The sequence below is a fragment of the Sinohyriopsis cumingii genome, chromosome 18, assembly GCF_028554795.1.
Source record: "Sinohyriopsis cumingii isolate HCF-2022 chromosome 18, ASM2855479v2, whole genome shotgun sequence".
NCBI classification, from domain to species: Eukaryota; Metazoa; Mollusca; class Bivalvia; order Unionida; family Unionidae; genus Sinohyriopsis; species Sinohyriopsis cumingii.
This window is the reverse complement of record NC_142978.1, coordinates 74,619,288-74,641,386: the sequence shown is the minus strand read 5'-3', so window position 1 is coordinate 74,641,386 and position 22,099 is coordinate 74,619,288. Positions and strand designations below refer to the sequence as shown.

At 35.3% G+C, this 22,099-nt stretch overlaps 1 protein-coding gene across 2 annotated transcripts in view; it reads left to right on the top strand.

Annotated features, from left to right (window-relative positions):
* Nucleotides 1-22,099, top strand: part of LOC149776990 (5-taurinomethyluridine-[tRNA] synthase subunit MTO1, mitochondrial-like) — a 281,547-nt gene that overhangs the window by 22,048 nt on the left and 237,400 nt on the right. For both annotated transcript variants that reach the window (XM_089941729.1, XM_089941728.1), the window contains exons 6-8: nt 5,280-5,456; nt 13,453-13,565; nt 18,410-18,522. In XM_089941729.1, coding sequence (XP_089797855.1) covers nt 5,280-5,456; nt 13,453-13,565; nt 18,410-18,522 — 403 coding nt within the window. The remainder of the gene's footprint in view (nt 1-5,279; nt 5,457-13,452; nt 13,566-18,409; nt 18,523-22,099) is intronic.

Below are 22,099 nucleotides of genomic sequence, written 5' to 3'. Positions count from 1 at the left end.
TAATACAACTAGGCATTATTCTCATGGAAAATCTGTTGAAAGCTGATGTATTACGATGTATTCAGAAATAGCCCCCCAAATGTCTTTCCTACGCACATTTCAGGCAAAAACGACAAAAACCTCTCAGGCCGAATGAGTTAAGAATCATTTTTTTTACCCTTTTTTATGCATTCAAAGGGACGTGTGTGTGTGTGTGTGTGTGTGATTTAGATTTTTAATGTAGCTTTAAAAATTTTCCAGTCATATCGTACGATGTCTGCAGTGTGGCAGTTTAAAGTGATGTCTAGCACTGGGGCATCATGCCACAGACATGTAGCACGATGTTCCACCCAGTCACATTATCCTGACACCATGCCGACCAGTCCTTACACTAACCTTCTAATGCTGAGCGCCTAGCGAGGCAGCTGTTAGTACCATTTTTGTAAGTCATTGGTATGACTTGGCCAGGGTTTGAACCCACAACCTCCTGCATCCGGGGCAGATGCTCTAACCACTAGGCCAGTGGAGCAGTTTCAAAGGGACAAAAATGACAACTATTGAAAAAAAAATCTATATTAAAATATTCACATCATCTCATTACATCAGTCTTTTCATGAAATATGTTGTCTTTCATACTGTCCTTATATGTAACACAAACATTTGTAGCCTTTCTTAGTATTACGTCGCTTGAATTATATTTGTGGCAGTCCTCATTGCTGCTGATCTGATGAATTGTTAATTGATCCAGTTTTCATCTTCAGGTAACCTAAATTTTCCTCAGAATGGAATATGTCCTTTCATTGTCTGCATTGGAATGTAACAATGCAAATACAACTATTATTTGTCGGCCAAGAAGTTTAATTTGTTTCTGACTGTCTGCCAGAACTGCTTGTGATAAGTACTGTCTGGGTCGAATTTGGGAAGTTCTTCTTAAAATGAACTTTACAGGAATGGTCCAGCCATAAGCCATTAAAGACTTCAATCCATTCTGAATTGCATAATCCAGTGATTAATCTATTTTCTTTTGAATTAGGGCTTTTCCATATAAACATACATGGTCCCCAGGGAAGGCACTTTTTAAGAAAATATATGCCAAGGTACTCAAATTACCCAAAGAGTTCATCTGAAAACAATGCAAAATTCTGAATTACATCTATGGGTGACTATCCTACATTAAAAGTGCCTTCCCTGGGTCCCATGTATGTTTTACTGAAACAGCCCTTAGCAACAGAAGTATCATGATCACCCTGCATGTGCCTGTCACATCATCACAGGAAGTCTTTACTCTAAATATACTACATTGAAACCAAGGTGTGAAAACAAATTTAAAAAATTTCCGTTATGTAGTTTTTAAAAATGTATAATACATTTTTTTATATATATAATATTATTATTCTTAATAATAAATTTTGAGTGTGCATGGGGTTTCAGTGAGTGACAGGAAGAATGGGGAAAAAATCCTGATCCTGGGAGGAAACCCTCCCAGCCAGGAGGTTCACATGTAAGTGATGTTGTCTGTTCATCTTTCCATCCATCCATTCATCTATCTGTCTGTTACCAAAAATAATTTGAGTTCTTCCCAATCCTCAGTAACCAAGCTTTGTGGAGGGTTTACACTTGGGGTAAAGAAGAAGCCCTATAAATTTGGGGGTCAGGAGGTCAAGGTCAGGATCACTGTGATTGAAAGAAGAAAATTGGTTTCAGCACAACATTTTCAGTTCATGATTGTATACCTTCATCAAAGTATATGGATGGTTTACAGGTGGTAAAAAAGACGTTTATTGATTTTGGAGTAAAAGGTCAGTCACTGTAATGGAAAGTACAGTGGCTGTTGCACAATAACTTCTGTTCTAGACCAGACACCATGAGCAACAGATGTGAGAGTATCAAAGAGAAAATGGTTAATGCAGTATAACATTTGTTCTAGAGTTGCTTATCCAAACTTTGTGGATGCCTTGTGCTTAGAGTAATAAAAAAATCTATAGTTTCTGAAGACTGAAGGTTAGAGGTTACAGTCATAGTAAGATATAAAAAAATGCTACCATATTTTATATAATTTTTTATACACCATCCAGTTATAAAAATTATAATTAGATGTATTATATTTTTCATGGATAGCATTGTTATCAAATCCTTTAAATCTTTGTTTAAAAAAATTCTACTGAAAAGATTTGCATTTGAAAATAAAATAAAAAATTATGTGTTTGGTTTTACAAAAAAGAATTTGAAATTAAAATTATATGTTATTAATGTGTTTTAAAAAAAATATTTATTTATCTTTGCGTTATTTTTATCCAAAAATGTTAAAAATTGGAGAGGTTTCAATTTCATATGGCTTTGAAACTATACATAAGTATGATTTAGATACATTTGATGACCAATGTATTGTTTTGTTCAGGATATGTTATAAATAGTAATTAACTTTGGACAAGTGCTTAATTGAGGTGTCAATAATGAAATGGGAGATTATGAAATAAAAGAACTGCCATTAATAACCATCCAGATAGGTGTTTGATCATTTAATTCTTTTTTTTTGTTTTTTTAATGCATATTTGGAAGTATTTGTATTATTTGAATCACGAAGAGATGTTCAGATTTAAAATGGCTACAAAAAAGTACAGATGTATGATTAGATTTATGTTAAATGGCCAATGTATTGTTTTCTAAGTATATATTTAATAAAATCTGATATTTAAAATAAAACTATTTGTTGCCTCAGTTAAAAACTTACCTAAACTATTACCATCATGGAAATTTATAAATGAGGTAATTTCAACAGGAGATTATGAAAAAAATTATCACCATTTATATTTGTGCGGAAAGCCTCTGGTCATCTCGTTTTGAAAGGGTAATTATTTTGTTAATTGGTAATCTCTTTCAGTCTTCTCTGTCATCTTTATCTACAAGAAAATATGATTGATTGATCTGTTCTTATCAATCTACTGCTGTTCATTTACAAACTGGACAGTGGTCTTTACATCACATAATTGTTAAAAAATATCAATAATGAGTGCTCATTATTAAGTCCATCACTGTAGGAATGTACCTCACATTCTTAAATTGAGTTTGGAAGCCATTTAGTGTTTACCTATCCAGTATGTATAAATTCTATCTCAGAACATGCTAAAGTGACCATAGGTCAGTTAGTTTTCTTGTTTCATTATAGCAGTTCAAAACTAAACTATAAAAGCCTTGTGATTTCACTCATAAATGTGAAAGTCATCGACTTGGTGAATTTAATTCTTAGGTAATATCTTTTAAGTGCTTGTGCTGTATTTGCTTAAAGATGTCTTCATTACAGAGTTCTTGGTTGTGTCATTAGGTGATGTGGTTAATGATTACTCTTTACTTAGGCTGTCAATGTTACAAAGCACCACAGTATAGTTTACTTTGGTCCAAAGTAACATGTAGACCCACATATTTTGACAAAGAACAACTTTTAATGCCCATCTCAGAGAAATTTTACAAGAAATGATCAGCAAAAGTAATTGACTTTGACGTACAAAATTGGTCAGTTGTGTTTTGCTACTAGTCACAAGTCAACACTAATAAAAGAAAATACTTTAAAATCTAACTTTTCTCATTTGGCGCTTAAGAAGAACTGGACGATGTCAGCATCAGTCTTATTATATTCAACAGTCCTCATAAATTTTGCTGTACATCGTCAGATGAGTTAAAATGTCCCTCTAGTAGTTTTGGCAACTTCAATATCCTCCTCTGTGAATCAATTAAAATCACAGTCCTATTGACCAAATAAGCTGTCCTTTTCCTAAATGTCTCCACTGCAAGATTAAATATCTTAATTCACTTGTAAATACTGACAAGACTAAACTCACTTTTAAATCTGATTTCACTGGAAAGTGGCACTTAATTGTTTGAATAGACCTTATTTGTACTGTAGCTACAGTATGCAAATGAACATCTGTCTCTTCTGAGCTGCACTGCAGCAAATTACAGAAAGCAGTTGAAAGGACATGCTGCAGCTAATCCTTCCTATGATCTATTTCTATGTGTCAGTAAGCAATGGTCAACAATAAGCTGGTCTTCTGTATAATCAATGAGATGTGTTTACAGAGATCAAGTCACTGATCTGTGTCAGTAAGCAATGGTCAGCAATAAGCTGGTCTTCTGTATAATCAATGAGATGTGTTTACAGAGATCAAGTCACTGATCTGTGTCAGTAAGCAATGGTCAGCAATAAGCTGGTCTTCTGTATAATCAATGAGATGTGTTTACAGAGATCAAGTCACTGATCTGTGTCAGTAAGCAATGGTCAGCAATAAGCTGATCTTCTGTATAATCAATGAGATGTGTTTACAGAGATCAAGTCACTGATCTGTGTCAGTAAGCAGTGGTCAGCAGTAAGCTGGTCTCCTGTATAATCAATGAGATGTGTTTACACAGATCAAGTCACTAATCCGTGTCAGTAAGCAATGGTTAACAATAAGCTGATCATCTTATAATCAGTGAGATGTGTTTACAGAGATCAAGTCATTGATCTGCTGGGGTGGCTTTAGTGCTAAAGGCAAATTAGACAGTTATGTGTACTTTAGCCAGATACAATAGTTGATAGGGACCAATGACAGTATTGGCCTATTTGAGATGTGGGTAATTTCTTATGTTCAATAAATAGCCTGTTCACCATAAATTTGTCTTATAGACATTCTTTGTTCTTGTTTTTTTTACAAAATGGCCTTGGGGATAAATTGATACCCTCCATCTGTATGTCTGTCAGTCTATCTGTCCATTACCAAATCTCCTTAACGACTGGGTGGAATTTCATAAAACTATCCAGTTATGTTGCCCACATGGTAACCATCTGCATGAGGAGTAGTCGTTCTTTGCTGCCACCCCAGGGGTCCCTGAGAGTGGACAGTTTGAATTTGTCAGTGATAAGTGGGTATGAATGTTTAGATAACATTAGGTACACAGCTGATTTGCATGTGGTAATCCATTGGTTAGAAATCAGTGGTCACAGATCAACAGAGCTGACCAGGTAAGGTCATGTAAATTTGCATGCAGGTACATGTATAAATAACTGCATTGTGTACATATAGAGCTGTGTTGTGCTGTGTGTCCACTAACACTCAAATGCATTTGTCATCTTTGCTGAATTTGTACAACATGAGGTCATACAATTTTTTATATTGATGCATGAATTAAAAGAGGCAAATAAATCAGACAAGTGGAGAAAAAAATTCCTTGCTTTTTTGTGTGCTTCTTGTAGGGTTGATATCTGATCAATATCTTTCTCCTATGTAATCTGGCTGTTTACATTTTAGTTTGATTTTTTTCACCAGGAAATGGAGAGGTAATACTGGGAAAGACTGTTGTCTTGACTACAGGTACATTCTTGAGAGGCACAATAAACATGGGCCTGACCAGAATTCCAGCTGGTAGAATTGGAGATGCTCCATCAGTTGGCCTGGCCAAAAGCTTGGAAGATGCTGGATTCACAATGGGCAGACTGAAAACAGGTAACTTTATTGGTGGTCTTTTAAACTTGTGCTGTCTCCACTTCATGACATTAGCTCAATCAAGCCTTGCATATTAGATTGCAAATTCAGTACAGCGACTGAAAATTTCTTTTAAACCTACTCATTCATCCAGGCAAGTGCTTAAATTCTTGACTTTCACAGACAGAGTTGTTACTTACCATGCTTTTGAATGCATCTGCTATTGCAATTTGAAATGGAATAGAAATAAAAGCGCAAACACTTTAAGTATATTCTTTTTTGTGCTATACTGTTATGCCATTTCTCCTTCAAATACATTTCCCAGTCACATTAACATTGGGGTATTAGCCTGCTACTTCATGAATCCAGCCCTCTCCAAAGACAAAATCATATAAACAAAGGGCAATAATTCTTGCCCATTACCTCTTCTTGCCACTTCCCGGTGGTGCTTGTTATTGAGCTGCATTGTTGTACTGATAACACTGTACATTTTATCTCTGACAATCCAAGCCATCTTAGTGTTAAATTGGATAATGCAATTTTAAATTTGGATTTATTGTGTTAGACAATCATTCTTCTACAGGTTATATAGATTTTATTTTTACAGTTTCTTCTAAATTTGATGTGGATAGAAGAAGTCTGGGGACACTGGGTCCTCCGCCCATCTAAAAAGTTCGTTACTTGCAACTGTTAGCCACAGTAACATAAGCGGAAGGGGAGGAGGATAATGTTGAAATGGTAGAACCATCCGCCTGTGAACAGATGCCTCGTCTGGTCCAGGAAACGATGATGCAGTTATTGATATCAGGCCCTATATTACCTTTATTTCCCTCACTCAATTCTGTGCCTTTTTTTTATTCATTGGGAGGAGTGTTATAGCTGCCCAATGGGCATTAAGCCCCCTGCGTGTCCAAGCTTAGCCTTTAGGCCTATGAGTCCAGATGTTTGGGTTTGTACCAGATCCATGGATCCAGTTCATAATACAGCCTTCCCATCACCAGCTGTCCAGCCGTCACTGGCTGTCTGGTCATCACTGGCCATCCAGCCATCCCAACATGTGGACCTTTTTGATAAAATGGTCTGGCCAACTAAGATTTACGAGGATCTTAGTGACGGATCCATCCACTTAGCCATACTATTGGTGATATGCCTTACTATGATGGAGATTTCAGTGAGAAGTCTTTCCATCCAGCCAGGCCCTTTTCACAGCAGGTACTGGTGACAGCCGAACCATACCGCCAGCATCATTAGGCTATATGTCAGGCAAACTAGCTGGCTGTTCCAGCAGTGTCAGACTTCCATATGCTCATTGCTTATCCATATGTGAGAGCTAGTGCCACTTTTCAAAGAGGATAGAACTGTCACTGATGCCATCTGGTATGACTTATCCAGAGCTGCAGGTCAGGACTTAACACACAGTGACTGTGATGCAGCTCCTTCAAATCAGCCATACTCAGATACAGCAATAGGACTGACTGAATTTAGCATCAAGGCCAGAGTTGAGGAAATTTATAGGATGTTGGCAACTGTGATGCAGCTCCTTCAAATCAACCATACTCAGATACAACAATGGAACTGACTGAATTTAGCATCAAGGCCAGAGTTGAGGAAATTTATAGGATGTTGGCAACTGTGATGCAGCTCCTTCAAATCAACCATACTCAGATACAACAATGGAACTGACTGAATTTAGCATCAAGGCCAGAATTGAGGAAATTTATAGGATGTTGGCAACTTCAGAATGTCCTCCATCCCGTATCACTCCTCAGGACTACAAAGTTGAAGCATCAGGATATCTTGATGAGGAGGAAGAGATGTCATTCTTTTGGCTTCTTCCCCAATCAGTGAAAATTAAGGATATCAATGACTGTCTTTGGATAGGATAGGTGATCCAGGGAATTATAAGACTTTATTTTCAGAAAGTCATGTTCCAGAGACATTCTCATCTCACTGGTATAAAACTCGCTCAGGCACCATTAGTACTGATCTCTCGGACCTTGACAAAAATCTAGCCGCTGTTAAATGTCTGCTGCACTGTTTTATAAAATGTACAGAAATGTGTTCTATGCAGCGTCAAGCTAGTCCAGAATGTAGTCACTACGTCTTCAATGTTAGATTTTGCCTTATTGGCAATTTTCTAACTTGAGGAGAAATCTTAGGAGGTGATGACCAGGATTGCTAGAGTAATTAACCAGGCAGCTCACCATGCAATGCATTGACTGCTTAGGCCAGTTTAGACCTGGTACAATGTGACACATGTCTGCAGTCCATGTCGCTCAAACCTCATGATACCCTGGCTCTATGGACAACCACGTTTGAGTCATTATTGCTTTTTGGAGGCAGAATTGAAGTTCAGAGGCAGGCAGCTCAGGAACTGCCCCTCCAACTTGCCACTCAACCTACTCAGTTGTTTCAAAACAGTCAGCTCACACCAATGTGGAGGATTGATAAATGGACTAGGGACAAGGGATCTTTTCAGTCAAATCTGCAGTGTAGATCCCAACCCAATGCCAGAAGACAGCAGTCTAACCAAGCTAGGAGGCAAACATACAGAGGAGGTAAGAAACCAAGTTTCTCTGCCTTCAAGCCTCTTAACTCTAAACACTGACATACACTCCCCACCGCCTGCAGGCAGTCTACCTGTGGGTGGCCGACTCATTTTCAGGCTCACTGGATTGGGTGATTCAGGTCATTTCTGAGGGGCTTCAGATTTCATTTATCCAAGCCCCTCACTTTTCCTCCTGTCCCCTTTCACGGACTTACCATCAGATCAGAGAAGGATGCCTTCTACACCAAGGGAACACATTCACTCATCGAAAAACAAGCAGTGGAGACAACAGGAGTTTTATTCAAGGCTGTTTCTTATTTAAAAGGCAAATGGCCAGTTTAGGTTGATGATCAATATAAGTCAGCTCAGCCAATTCATTTTTCTACCGAAATTCAAGATGGAGACGGCAAGATCAATCTGTCCCTGCATGTGATGGGATGAATATGCCATCAGTCTCGATCTGACTGACATATATTTTCACATCACTATCCACCTTGTGTCATGGAAATATATCCATTTTGCTTAGTGCAACATGGTTTATCAGCTCAAAATCCTACCCTTTGGTTTCAATGTCCGCCTTAGGGTTTTACCAAGATTATGGATTGTGTTGTCACCATGTTCTGAATGACTTCATCTACAACGATGGCAGCACACCTGGATGACATCCTCCAGAAACATATGCTTCTGTTCCACTCTAAGGCAGAAATAATCTTCTCTCACATTTAGATTGTCTAGCCTTTCTGGTGAACTGGGAAAAGTCTGACCTCCATCCATCCCAGCATTTTGTCCATCTGGGTATCGATTTCTTGAGTTTTTATCTCAGAGATTTAGCTTTGCAGAGGCAAACCTTAAACCTGGTAAGTCTGGTGGCAGCAGCCCAGATAACTTGTAACCCAACCCAATTAAAACAATCAACACAGCCTATTGCCCATTGTCTATTTGAGAGACGATTTTATTAGGGCCGGATTTGCAAGATAACAGACTAATATCCTAAAAAGTTAATTTAATTGGGTAAGTGTTGTCAGAGAAAAACAATTTACTTAAAATTTGCTTTCAGGGTTACTCTTTTAAACTAACATCTTTCATTTTAATTCCTTTGAAGAATATTCTTTGCAGCTGCAAAATTTGGTATTCTCTAAAGGTCTTAAAATCCTCCCCAAGTTTAATATTTAGCCATTCTTCTCTCTCTCTCTCTCTCTCTTATATACTTGTGTTTCTTTCTCACATCAGCTCAACTTTGGTAAATCAGAAGATCCATGTTCAGGATCAGAAGAAGATTATGTTTTTTCCATTTCTTTTTCTCACCTGCATTTTCCAGCTGCTGTCTCTTATTCACGTCAAAGGGCCCCAAGTTGCCGAGTGGTCTAAAACGCTCTCCGTTATGGATCACTGCCATCTCACCTCTGTCTGCATGGGTTGCAAGTCTCGGATTCAGCCAATGTGGGTATATGAGAAAGCTTGCCAGTAGCTTCTCATGGCTTGGTGGTTCTTTCTGGGGTTTTCCCGGGTTCTTCCTCCACCATTAATACTGGCCACCATGTATAGCCTATCGTATGCAGAAAAATGGCGTTAAACCCTCCAACAACATATTCATGTCAAAAGATGATTTCATCAAGAATGTTTGAATATCCATAGTATTAAAGCCTCATGATTGCTTTCACAGATGGCATTTTGATAATATGATGACATGCCATTAGGAGTAGCTTGCATGTAATTATGATTATAGGGACAAAGCCAGTTGTGTGTATGATTGCATCATGAGAAATGCTTATATGTATCTTGGCACTTCCCAAAACTGTCAGATTCTGTTTTCCAAATTGATAATAGGAGCTCTTGAATGGGCATTTTTAGGGGAAAGTAACCTCAAAAAGTTTCAGTAATGTATCTTGTTCTGAAAATATCCTGCCTCATCAGGTATTTATCCCCAAAAATCACTCGACTGGCTGAATTTTCACTCTCATTTTAAGTATGCTGAGTGATTTTGTAACTCTGCAGTATACGATGATATAAACCAATACTGTTTCATTTTTTTAAATGGCTTGATTAGATCGATGTATCTTCATATTACAAGTCAATTAAACCATACAAAAATATAAGGTAAGCTTACTTGGCTTATCGTAGAGAAATAGGTTAAGTGAGTTACAAAAGCTTTTAAAATAAATAAGCCTATATCATAGAAATATTTCAAGAATTTTCGAGAAAGTTAATTTTTACAAAAGAGATATACAGTATTTGGATGTTGTAGACATTCCTTTATTAGCTTTATGCAAGGAAGTTTCAAAAGAGTATACCATGAATGAATGACAAGATTTCATTAGTGGATGCACATTGAAGAACTTTTAAAGTAAATCAGTTTCATTGGAGTGTATTGTCTTTCTAATTAAGAAGTTATCTGCTTTTGCTATGTATACAAAAGACGAACAGTCTTATACAGAGCAAATGGACAGAAAAATGTAAAGAAACTCATGAAGTCTTCAATTCTATGACCTAATCATTATCCCTTCCCTTGAGAATTTGGAAGATACAGAGGATATACTTTTTGAGTAGATATAAGGACATACTATATGGGTGAAGTGGAAATTTTTTAAACAAAATACTTAAACTTTACCGGTGAAATATTTCCTTACATCTACTTATAATGTAGATTTTTTATTATTACATCTTTTTAAAGACAAAACCTTTGGTTTGGATGTATTTATTTATCATTTCTGTGTCAAAGCGATTAATGGCTGCATTACTACATTGATGAAAGAGTTCTGAAATATTACAATAATTTTAGGACTGGCTTTTTACAAATTTAGATTGTACATATAATGTTTCAAATTGTGTATTTTGTCTAATTAATGAATGTTGTCATGCGAAAATAAGGAGGTTTATATTTTCATGAACACATTTTTTGCACAGATTGATACAGGGAATATTGCTGGGTGGGCGGGTATTACAGGTACATGACAGAACATTCCAACAGAAACAGATTTTAATGATTGTGAGTTTATTGGTAAGGATGTTTGCTGCTGTTTTTGTTTATCTTTGCATTCGGACCTGGAATTTTGGCAGGATTGGAGTCTTATTTTGGTAACAGACATGGGGCCCAAATTATGATTGTAATATCATTTTGGTTTAAAATTGACACTAATCAATGAATGATTTGTCCATTGTTTTCAGACGTGATTATGATGGTGATGAAAATATTTACTGAAACAATTCTATTACAATATGTAATCAAGATGTTTTCTTAAAAATGTGTACCATTTGTTGTTGAGTGCAACAGGTATATGATACTATATGGATGACACAGACTAGCAATAGGTCAGGTGTATGATACTGTATGGATGACACATACCATCAAATAGCAATAGGTCAGGTGTATGATACTATATGGATGACACAGACTATCAAATAGCAATAGGTCAGGTGTATGATACTGTATGGATGACACAGACTATCAAATAGCAATAGGTGAGGTGTAGGATACTGTATGGATGACACAGACTATCAAATAGCAATAGGTCAGGTGTAGGATACTGTATGGATGACACAGACTATCAAATAGCAATAGGTCAGGTGTATGATACTGTATGGATGACACAGACTATCAAATAGCAATAGGTGAGGTGTAGGATACTGTATGGATGACACAGACTATCAAATAGCAATAGGTCAGGTGTATGATACTGTATGGATGACACAGACTATCAAATAGCAATAGGTCAGGTGTATGATACTGTATGGATGACACAGACTATCAAATAGCAATAGGTGAGGTGTAGGATACTGTATGGATGACACAGACTATCAAATAGCAATAGGTCAGTTATATGATACTGTATGGATGACACAGACTATCAAATAGCAATAGGTCAGGTGTATGATACTATATGGATGACACAGACTATCAAATAGCAATAAGTCAGGTGTAGGATACTGTATGGATGACACAGACTATCAAATAGCAATAGGTCAGGTGTATGATACTGTATGGATGACACAGACTATCAAATAGCAATAGGTCAGGTGTATGATACTGTATGGATGACACAGACTATCAAATAGCAATAGGTGAGGTGTAGGATACTGTATGGATGACACAGACTATCAAATAGCAATAGGTCAGTTATATGATACTGTATGGATGACACAGACTATCAAATAGCAATAGGTCAGGTGTATGATACTATATGGATGACACAGACTATCAAATAGCAATAAGTCAGGTGTAGGATACTGTATGGATGACACAGACTATCAAATAGCAATAGGTCAGGTGTATGATACTATATGGATGACACAGACTATCAAATAGCAATAGGTCAGGTGTAGGATACTGTATGGATGACACAGACTATCAAATAGCAATAAGTCAGGTGTAGGATACTGTATGGATGACACAGACTATCAAATAGCAATAGGTCAGGTGTAGGATACTGTATGGATGACAGAGATTAGCAATAGGTCAGGTGAATTTGCATGATTGATGTGGAGCACTAATTATCAGAAAGTTATACATGAAGCCTTGTTGTTGTTTTTGTTTCATTTATGGCACCTTTTCATTGTTTACATAACTGTATGTTATTGGGTGAGCAGTATTTGCACATTTTAAGATCTTTTCATCCTGATGGAGAGAGAGAGAGAGTAAAAAGAAGAGAAAAATAAAATAGGCCTAATTGTGGAAATACAGACCTGAAGAACATACACAAGGACAGAATGATATACTTCCTAAATGGAAAAAGTAGTTCCAAAAGTGATATCACCAATGAGGTGATAAAAGTGCAATGTAGTGACATTTTGAGGATTGCGTTTTTAGTTACCTTTGTATGTGCATTAGTAGGAGGACACATAATTTATATACCATATATACTTGCTTATAAGTTGAGTCCAGTTACAGACTGCACAGACCCATAATTTCCATGCAGATCTGGGTCTAGCCAGTTTGTTTGGACTAATCAGCCAAACAATCAACAGAGACCCTGATCTGCAGGAGCATTATTCAGTGGCAAATTGGGGTCTATGTTGTTTTAAGTTGGACCCAACTTATAAGTGAGTTTATGCGGAGAAGGTTTATATTTGTGGGTCAGAAAGGCACTTTAGTACGTTATTGGTTATATCATGCCTATCAAATAGTTAAGTGTGATTTTTTTATATGGCCATCTAGTTGGTACAGATGAGGGCAGGGGGAATAAAGTGGGTCCATGGAAACTCATTGAATTTTTATTTTGTTTACATATAAATAGATTTGAAGATCAAAGTAATTGTCATGTATTTCCTTTTTGCGTAAACATTTATGCAAAATATATTTGCAAAAATGTCTACCTGGAATATACTTTTGGTATATTTCATTATTTGACACAAAAAGGTATTAAAGACAATAAAGAAAAAATTGGTGTGGAAGCTTATTCAGCAGTTTGTTAGAAATTCAGAACATCAAGATTTATTAATAACTAAAGTATCTTCTCCTTTGTCATTGAACAGGAACACCTCCAAGGTTGGATGGCACGACAATCGACTACTCAAAAACCACACCTTCCAATGGAGACAACCCTCCTGTGCCTTTCTCATTCTTGAACCATGAAGTCTGGATCAAAGTTAGTATTCTTATTTGTGTTGTGTCTCAGTTTTATTTGTCTTTGTCTAGAATCTCAGATTTACTCATCTTTGTTTTGAGTCTCAATTTTTCCCATTATTGTTTCTCACTTTTTCAGTTTTGTGGATAGTATTTTAAAAAGAAACATTTGTAAGATAAAATTAAGCTTTCTTGTTCACAAACGTTATGCTAGTAAATGTTATAAATAATCATGTAGCTTATTTTAGATACAGTTATGCTCATTTATTTTATTTTATTTTATTATGAGGGGTATATGTTCAGATTTTGTATTAGTTTGAAGGTACTTTAAGTAATACATGAATTTTGAAGTAGTACTTAAAATTTGATTTGTTTGACAATAAATGCTCAACATCAGTTATACATGACCTCTGAAGGCTGTGTTCTTTATTAAAAAATTATTGAGCATCTTCATTTAAGCTTATTGTACACCTGTATCTTTCCAATTTCGAAAATGGGAAGAAAAGTTTATTTTTTTGCATCACAGTTCATGAGGAAACAAAGTGCAAGGTAAAGAGAGAATGTTATTGAAAGAGAATTCTTGGCCAGTGAATGGAGTGCACCTTACTTTATACCCATGTATACCATATCGAGGGTTAAAAATTCACTTTGGCAACTTTATATGGCAAGTGAAAAGATTCAGTGGTTGGATGAATTTTTAAATCACTTGGTCGTTTGGAGAGTGTTGTTTTTCAGGGCTGACCAATGTTTCTTTTTAATGTTTTGCGAGACTATTTCTGATTTTGTTCATTGAAAGCTCATACTTTCTGTCAGAAGTTTGTTTTCCATCGTTTCAGTGAATCTCATACAGGTGCTTTGCTTTAACTCTTCAATACTAATAAATGCTGACCAGATGGAGAGCAGACTTGTCTTGGTTTTTAATTACTTACAACAGGTGTTTGATGGGGAGCAAAATAAGTTTTGAAAAACAACCATTCACACAATTGAATTTAGGTCTTTAACATCGTTAATTTTTATATTTTTGTAATAGCTGTTTGACTAAGAGATCATTCTATCTGAGTAAATAGAAGATATTTTCTTTTCCTATGAACGTACTGGATATCATCATGTGTTATGAAAAACATTTTATTTTAAGGAGTGGCAAAGTCACAAGTTAAAATAAAACTTTTTTGATACTTCAAGATGAAATATATTTGGTATTTATGTCAGGAAAGAAACTTTTGTTTTTATTATGTACCATATTTTCTCCAGTGTGAAGCTTTGAAGATTAAACTCACTCTAAAGCAAAACACCCCATGCTCCTTTTCATAAATCACCTCATTTTCCTTAGTTGATCATATAAATATCAGTAACTGGTAGGACTGGGTTGACCTAATCTGTTGTAGTGAATTTGTGACATTTTGTGAACTATTTGACCCAGTCTGAAAACAAACCAAGTCCTATTCAGCAATGCATCACAGCAGGTTTATGATTGTGGTCAAGGAAGTAAGGGAAAGTAATTTAAGAGAGATGTAGACAGTGATGAGTCATATTTCTTTAGCAGAAATTAATTTCTATGTCTGAAATACAGTTTCCATTTATACCACTTCCTCAATAACTTGTGCCCTGATAACTCGTGAACCACTTGTAATGGGGAATATGGCATGGATCCCATTTTTTAAAATCAGAAAATACACCAAAATTTATCCCTATTTGTTGAACTTGAAGAAAATCACAATCAAAATTAGTAATGGAAACTGATATATCACTTGTTCTAGTGTCAAAAACGGTAGATGGTACCTGGAAATTTTAATTGACATTATGAAATATCAACTTTTAATTAGAAGTCATATAATTTGTTACATTTTCTTTCCAAACGACATTCTTAGTACACCGTAATTAACAATATTCAAGGAAACAAATGTCTCAAAAAATAAATGTCACTTGTTTTTGAAAAAAAGGAATCTTGTTTGGTAGTGTATCAACAGTTAGTCTAGTTCCCTGCTTCACAGACTCCTTGTTTCACTCAGTACTATCAGATAACACTACAGGAACCAGACTAATTAACAAAACAAAAAGCAGTGACATAATACTCAAATGTTCCTCTTACACATGGTGGTTGTTGAAACCATTTGGAATAATGTAACGATCTTTCAGATGTTGGACATTTTGAAATTAAAGTAATTTATACAGAATAATAAACAACTTCATCAGAAAAGTGCTTTATTGACAATTATTCCCAAGATGATTATAAAAGGAGAATTTAATTATGAAACAGCCCAGTTCCCAACCTCTGCTGTTTTCTCGATGTCTTTTGGATTTTTTGGGGAGGTCCCTTGGCAACTTGTGCCATTGCTTATAGTGCAGTCTATGTTTTTGGATCCCATTGTGCACAGGTTTTTGAGGGAGAGGTGTATTTGTTCAAGCTAAAAAAAAATGTTGCTGCAGGTTTAATCTGTAGGCATACGTTATGGTATAACGAGAAATCTTATATTTTTATGATATAAGAATATATTTTTCAAATGTGAAAATATAGGAATAAAAAATGTGGAAATTATTTCGCAAATAAATTTCAAACTTAAGTATATATTATTGATTTGAACTATTTGCCTGAGTGGGTGCTTGAAGTTTTAGAGATTTTTCACCCCCTTTACATTGCCCAACTGTAGACCGAGCAGCCAGAACTGGTCTTGTTATCTCAAAACTTACTGAGTGTGAAACTCCAAGGAAATTTTGACATTCTTTAACTTTAATTAGAATCAGGTTAGAAGTTTGTTCGGTTCAAGATCATCAGTTTCTTTTATCTCCGTCCTAAATTTCAACAATAAAAATATACTTGAGGTTTTGAACTGGAGATCCTGCGATTGCATAATGCCATGGCAGATCTGACTCTACACTGTTTTATTGAAATTTTTAGGTAGAACAAAGTGCACAGATCTGCTGACTCAAGTACAATATATACTTGCATATAAGTCCAACTGTAAACAACATAGATCCTAATCAGTCATCACATACTGTACCTGTAGATAAGGGTCTGTGTTGTTTCTTCCATAATTACTTCAAACAAACTACATAGACCCCAAATCTGCAAGCACATTATGTGTTATCAGATCTGGGTCAGCGCAGTTTGAAGTTAGGTGAGTATACATGGTAGGTCAGGTTTCAAAACTTTTTACAAAAGCGAAGTCATATTTGTGGTCAGATCAGTAATAATTTCATCTAGAACCTATTGCATATTCAAAGAAGTTTTACTGTCAAAAAATAATTTCAAACCTGCATACCTTCCAATGTGTTTTTTTTTAGACTTCTGAAAAGAAAGTCATATTCATGCAGGATTTTCATCAGTAGACTTCTGATGATGTCTAGTTAGTCCTAAACGAAGATAGTTCCTGGCAATACTTTTGAGAGAGTGGTGCATAAATCCATTCGAGAGACTTTAACTTTTGTTTATGTCTGCAATTATATTTCAGTGCTACTTGAATAAAAGAGTGAAATTCTATGCATTTGTAGTCGAGTCACAAGCATGTTATTACTTTGTGGAGGTTAATGGCTCAGAGTTAGGAAAGACAGGTTTATTTCTTATTTTGTTCTGTAAAAGTAGGAGAGGACTTATCTATCATCTATTTTTGATAGTAGTTTAGTTTTGATCTTACAGTCTTGCTAAAAAAAACAAGGTTATACAACAATTTTGCCCTAATTTTAGCAGCACTGTTTAGCATAGCATGTACAGTACAACTATAATAAATTAGATCTGATCATATGACACACTGTCGAATAACACATACATCTTTAGCAACACTGTTTAGCAATGAAAAGCATGTGTACAACTATGACAAATAGGATCTGATCATATGACACTGTAGAATAACACATTATAACATTTTTAGCAACACTGTTTAGCAATGAAAAGCATGTGTACAACTATGATAAATAGGATCTGATCATATGACACTGTAGAATAACACATTATAACATTTTTAGAAACACTGTTTAGCAATGAAAAGCATGTACAAATATGATAAATAGGATCTGATCATATGACACTGTAGAATAACACATTATAACATTTTTAGCAACACTGTTTAGCAATGAAAAGCATGTACAACTATGATAAATAGGATCTGATCATATGACACTGTAGAATAACACATTATAACATTTTTAGCAACACTGTTTAGCAATGAAAAGCATGTGTAACTATGATAAATAGGATCTGATCATATGACACTGTAGAATAACACATTATAACATTTTTAGTAACACTGTTTAGCAATGAAAAGCATGTGTACAACTATGATAAATAGGATCTGATCATGACACTGTAGAATAACACATTATATCATTTTTAGCAACACTGTTTAGCAATGAAAAGCATGTACAACTATGATAAATAGGATCTGATCATATGACACTGTAGAATAACACATTATAACATTTTTAGCAACACTGTTTAGCAATGAAAAGCATGTGTAACTATGATAAATAGGATCTGATCATATGACACTGTAGAATAACACATTATAACATTTTTAGTAACACTGTTTAGCAATGAAAAGCATGTGTACAACTATGATAAATAGGATCTGATCATGACACTGTAGAATAACACATTATATCATTTTTAGCAACACTGTTTAGCAATGAAAAACATGTACAACTATGATAAATAGGATCTGATCCTGTAACACTGTAGTATAACACAACATTTTTAGCAACACTATGTAGCAGTATAAAGCCTTGACAAGTATACGATATGCTAGGTTCATGTTTATTTTTTAATCGTAACATGTGACATTTGCTGCCATGGCATATAGCATTATTAAACTTTGCTTTATAAATTTTGAATCTGAGTAAGCACTTGTGTAAGATGCGCTATTTCTCTGGCAGCCTGAGGATCAGCTGCTGTGTTACATCACATATACCAATGAAAAGGTTGCCAAGATTGTTCATGAAACCCTGCATCTGAACAGACATGTTAAGGAGGAGATTAAAGGACCCCGGTGAGTAAGACCATACTGATTTTATTTTTTTGATGACACAGGTTTTCATCTGTGTGAAAACTGGCCTAATTCAGAATGCCTGAGAGCAGACATGTGCAATGCACTTACTTTTGAGTCTGTATGAAGATGTTAATCAAGGGTACATAATAATCAATATACTTGTATACTCAGGTTTTAAAAGCAGATAAAAATCTGCACCTAGGTCAAAAGATAGTGTCTTAAACCTTGCACTGAAATAATTCTGTAAATTGTAATAATGCATATCAAGGACATTTCCAGATGCATTTAGCTCTTATTAACTTGATACACAAGCCTAAGTTTTGGATAAACTTTAGTAACTTTCAAGGAATTGTTCCCATCCATGGTAACATATAATAATAATAACAATAATAATGAGGACTTTGTATAGCACTTAATCTTTAGAAGCTCTAAGTGCTTTACAACATTAGACAACACCTATAAGATAAAAAACATATAATAATATTATTACAAAACAAACACCATTAAAGAAAAACATTAAAAAATAAAAAACATGCTGAGAATATTTCAGGTAGGAAACATTATTAGGTCTTTAAGTTTGTTCTTGCAGTCGAAATAAGCGAGTTTTGAGAGCCCTCTTGAATGTGATCACTGTGTCTTTGTGTCTAAGTTCAGTGGGCAGTTCATTCCATATGACAGTAATAGTAGCATTCAGATAAAAGAGCACATAGAAAATACAGTACTTTGATAAAATATCACTCAGGTTAAAAATATGACAAGACTTTATCTCCTGTATTTACTAAATTGCATACCAATATGTGATCAAGGATGACTGAGATCTGTAATCCAATATGTGATCAGGATAGACTGAAATCTGTAATCCAATTGGTGATCAGGGTAGACTGGGATCTGCAATCCAGTCTGTGATCAGGGTAGACCGAGATCTATAATCCAGTCTATGTTTAGGGTAGATGGAGATCTGTAATCCAATCTGTGATCAGGGTGGACTGAGATCTGTAATCCAATCTGTGATCAGGGTAGACTGAGATCTGTAATCCAATTGGTGATCAGGGTAGACTGAGATCTGTGAATCAGGGTAGACTGAGATCTGTGATCCAATCTGTGATCAGGGTAGACTGAGATCTGTAATCCAATCTGTGATCAGGGTAGACTTGTGGTCTGTAATCCAGTCTGTGAGCATGGTAGACTGAGCTCATTAATCCAATCTGTGATCAGGGTAGACAGAGATCTGTAATCCAATAATGCACTGGTACAGACTGTGCATCTGCAAATAATCATCTATGTCAACATTCAACTGATACCTTAAAAATCAGATGTGTACTTCCTTTGTAAACGTGAGGAACATTTTGTCTGTCTTATGACAGTGCATCATTTCATGTTTTATGTGTGCATAATTTTTGGCCAAATATACATCTTTCAGAATTATTTTCATTTGTCATCAAACATGGGCATTTATGCAAGAATTTGATATAATTGTGCATTTTAGAACTGATTCCATCATTTAAATTTCACCTTTTCATAATTATTTTCAGAAACACAGATTCTTATCCCTATACGAATCAGAGACAGTCTGACTGAGACATTTTCTTTCATATACACATATATCAAAATTACTAACAGGAATTGTTTAATTTATGTTGTTCCAACTATTTTTATAATGCTCATATTCCTGTGTATAATATAGTCAATGATCAATGGAATTATTTTTTGATGCTGTCAATTTCAGATTATTGATGAGGATAAAATAATCAGTTTATGTACATAGATCTTGCTCATTTTTATAGTAAATACAAATTTCTGTGATTAAAGTGAATTAATCAGCACACTCTTGAAATAAGACTAGACAGGAAAGAAACTTGCATATCAAAGTTTCCTCGTGTTGACAAGGATCTAACTTAGTGTGGGACATTTTCAGCATCAGTTTTAGAACTTATGATTGCTGACATAAATGCCTGAACATGAATGCCAGTAAGTTCTTGTGTAAAACATGCAGAGTATTGAAAATGGAGAGGAGTCTCTGGACAAAGGTAAAATCACTACAGTATTTTGTAATGTCCTTTTGATTTTATTGGTATTTACATCCGATATGTGCTGAAAAATGGTGTTAAACCAAAAACATATGGAAACATATAAAGACAGAAAAGAAATGGATATCTAAATGATTAATGTGACTAACAATACGTAGAAAACAATTTCTATAATAGGATGTCAAACTATTTGCACATGCAAATGTGTTTACTCCCACTGGGTTTAATCCTTCACTCCAGCTATTGACAATATGAAAAATTAAGTCAAAGTATAGGATCTATTCACTCCAGCTATTGACGATATGAAAAATTAAGTCAAAGTATAGGATCTATTCACTCCAGCTATTGACATTGTGAAAAATTAAGTCAAAGTATAGGATCTATTCACTCCAGCTATTGACAGTATGAAAAGTTAATTCAGAGTATAGGATCTATTCACTCCAGCTATTGACAATATGAAAAATTAAGTCAAAGTATAGGATCTATTCACTCCAGCTATTGACAATATGAAAAATTAAGTCTAAGTATAGGATCTATAAGAGTAAATTTATTCTGCACTATCTGAGTATGTCAGACATATCACAGGAGGAACGAATTTTGTGTACAAATGTGACTTCATCGTTGCAAGCATTGGTACAAAATCCATGATGCTCTAACATCACACTTTGTCTTCCTTTGAAAAGATTTCCATGTTTCTAGCAGTTATGCATAAAACTGCTTAACCACTCAAAGCGAGCATGAGTAAAATTTTCTTGCAGTATTCACCCAACTTGGCCTTTCATACTCTTTGATTGGGCTAATCACAGTTTCTCTTTCAAGCACAGTCACTTATTGAATGATAAAATGGGCACTTTCATTGATGATAGGAAATTTTTATATTGTGTTGTTGAAGATGTATTTTTGTCGATGCTCATTCATGAAAAACTAGAAAATATTGTCACATGCAGTCACATATGCTTCTGTCACTGTTGGTCACATCATCTCATTGTCATACTCATTTAGTTATATCTCTCCTGTGCTAAATTTGCATTGGCACCAAACTTCATCATTTTGTATATTTTATAATTGATTTAGTTCTACTGGTTATGAACAAGAAGAACTTATGGAATAGTCTGAGGTCCTTTGTCAGTTGTCTGTCATCCTCTGTCCATCTGTCATCTGTTATCCAGTGTCCATCTGTCTGTTAGCTCAGGATTGTTATTGCTGCTGCTCATGAATTACTTGAAAGATTACCATGAAGCTTTGCACGCATCCTTCATCCCATGGTATGGTTGGTCCTGAATGAATATGGTGCTGCTCACAAATCCAATATTGCCACCACATTCTCCATCTTGAAAATCTTATCACTATTCCTCCTAAATGGATGGTCTTATAAACATGGGACTTTTGCTAAAAGGCCTCTTTGATGTTTAGTTGGTCATAAATGAAAAAGTTCTTGATCTAATGTCCAGTATGGAATGGAAAAATGGGAACCAGCCTGGAAATAGGTGGACATAAAATAGAATATATATATGAGTTTGGCTGACCAGGATTGGTTAATAATGTAAGCT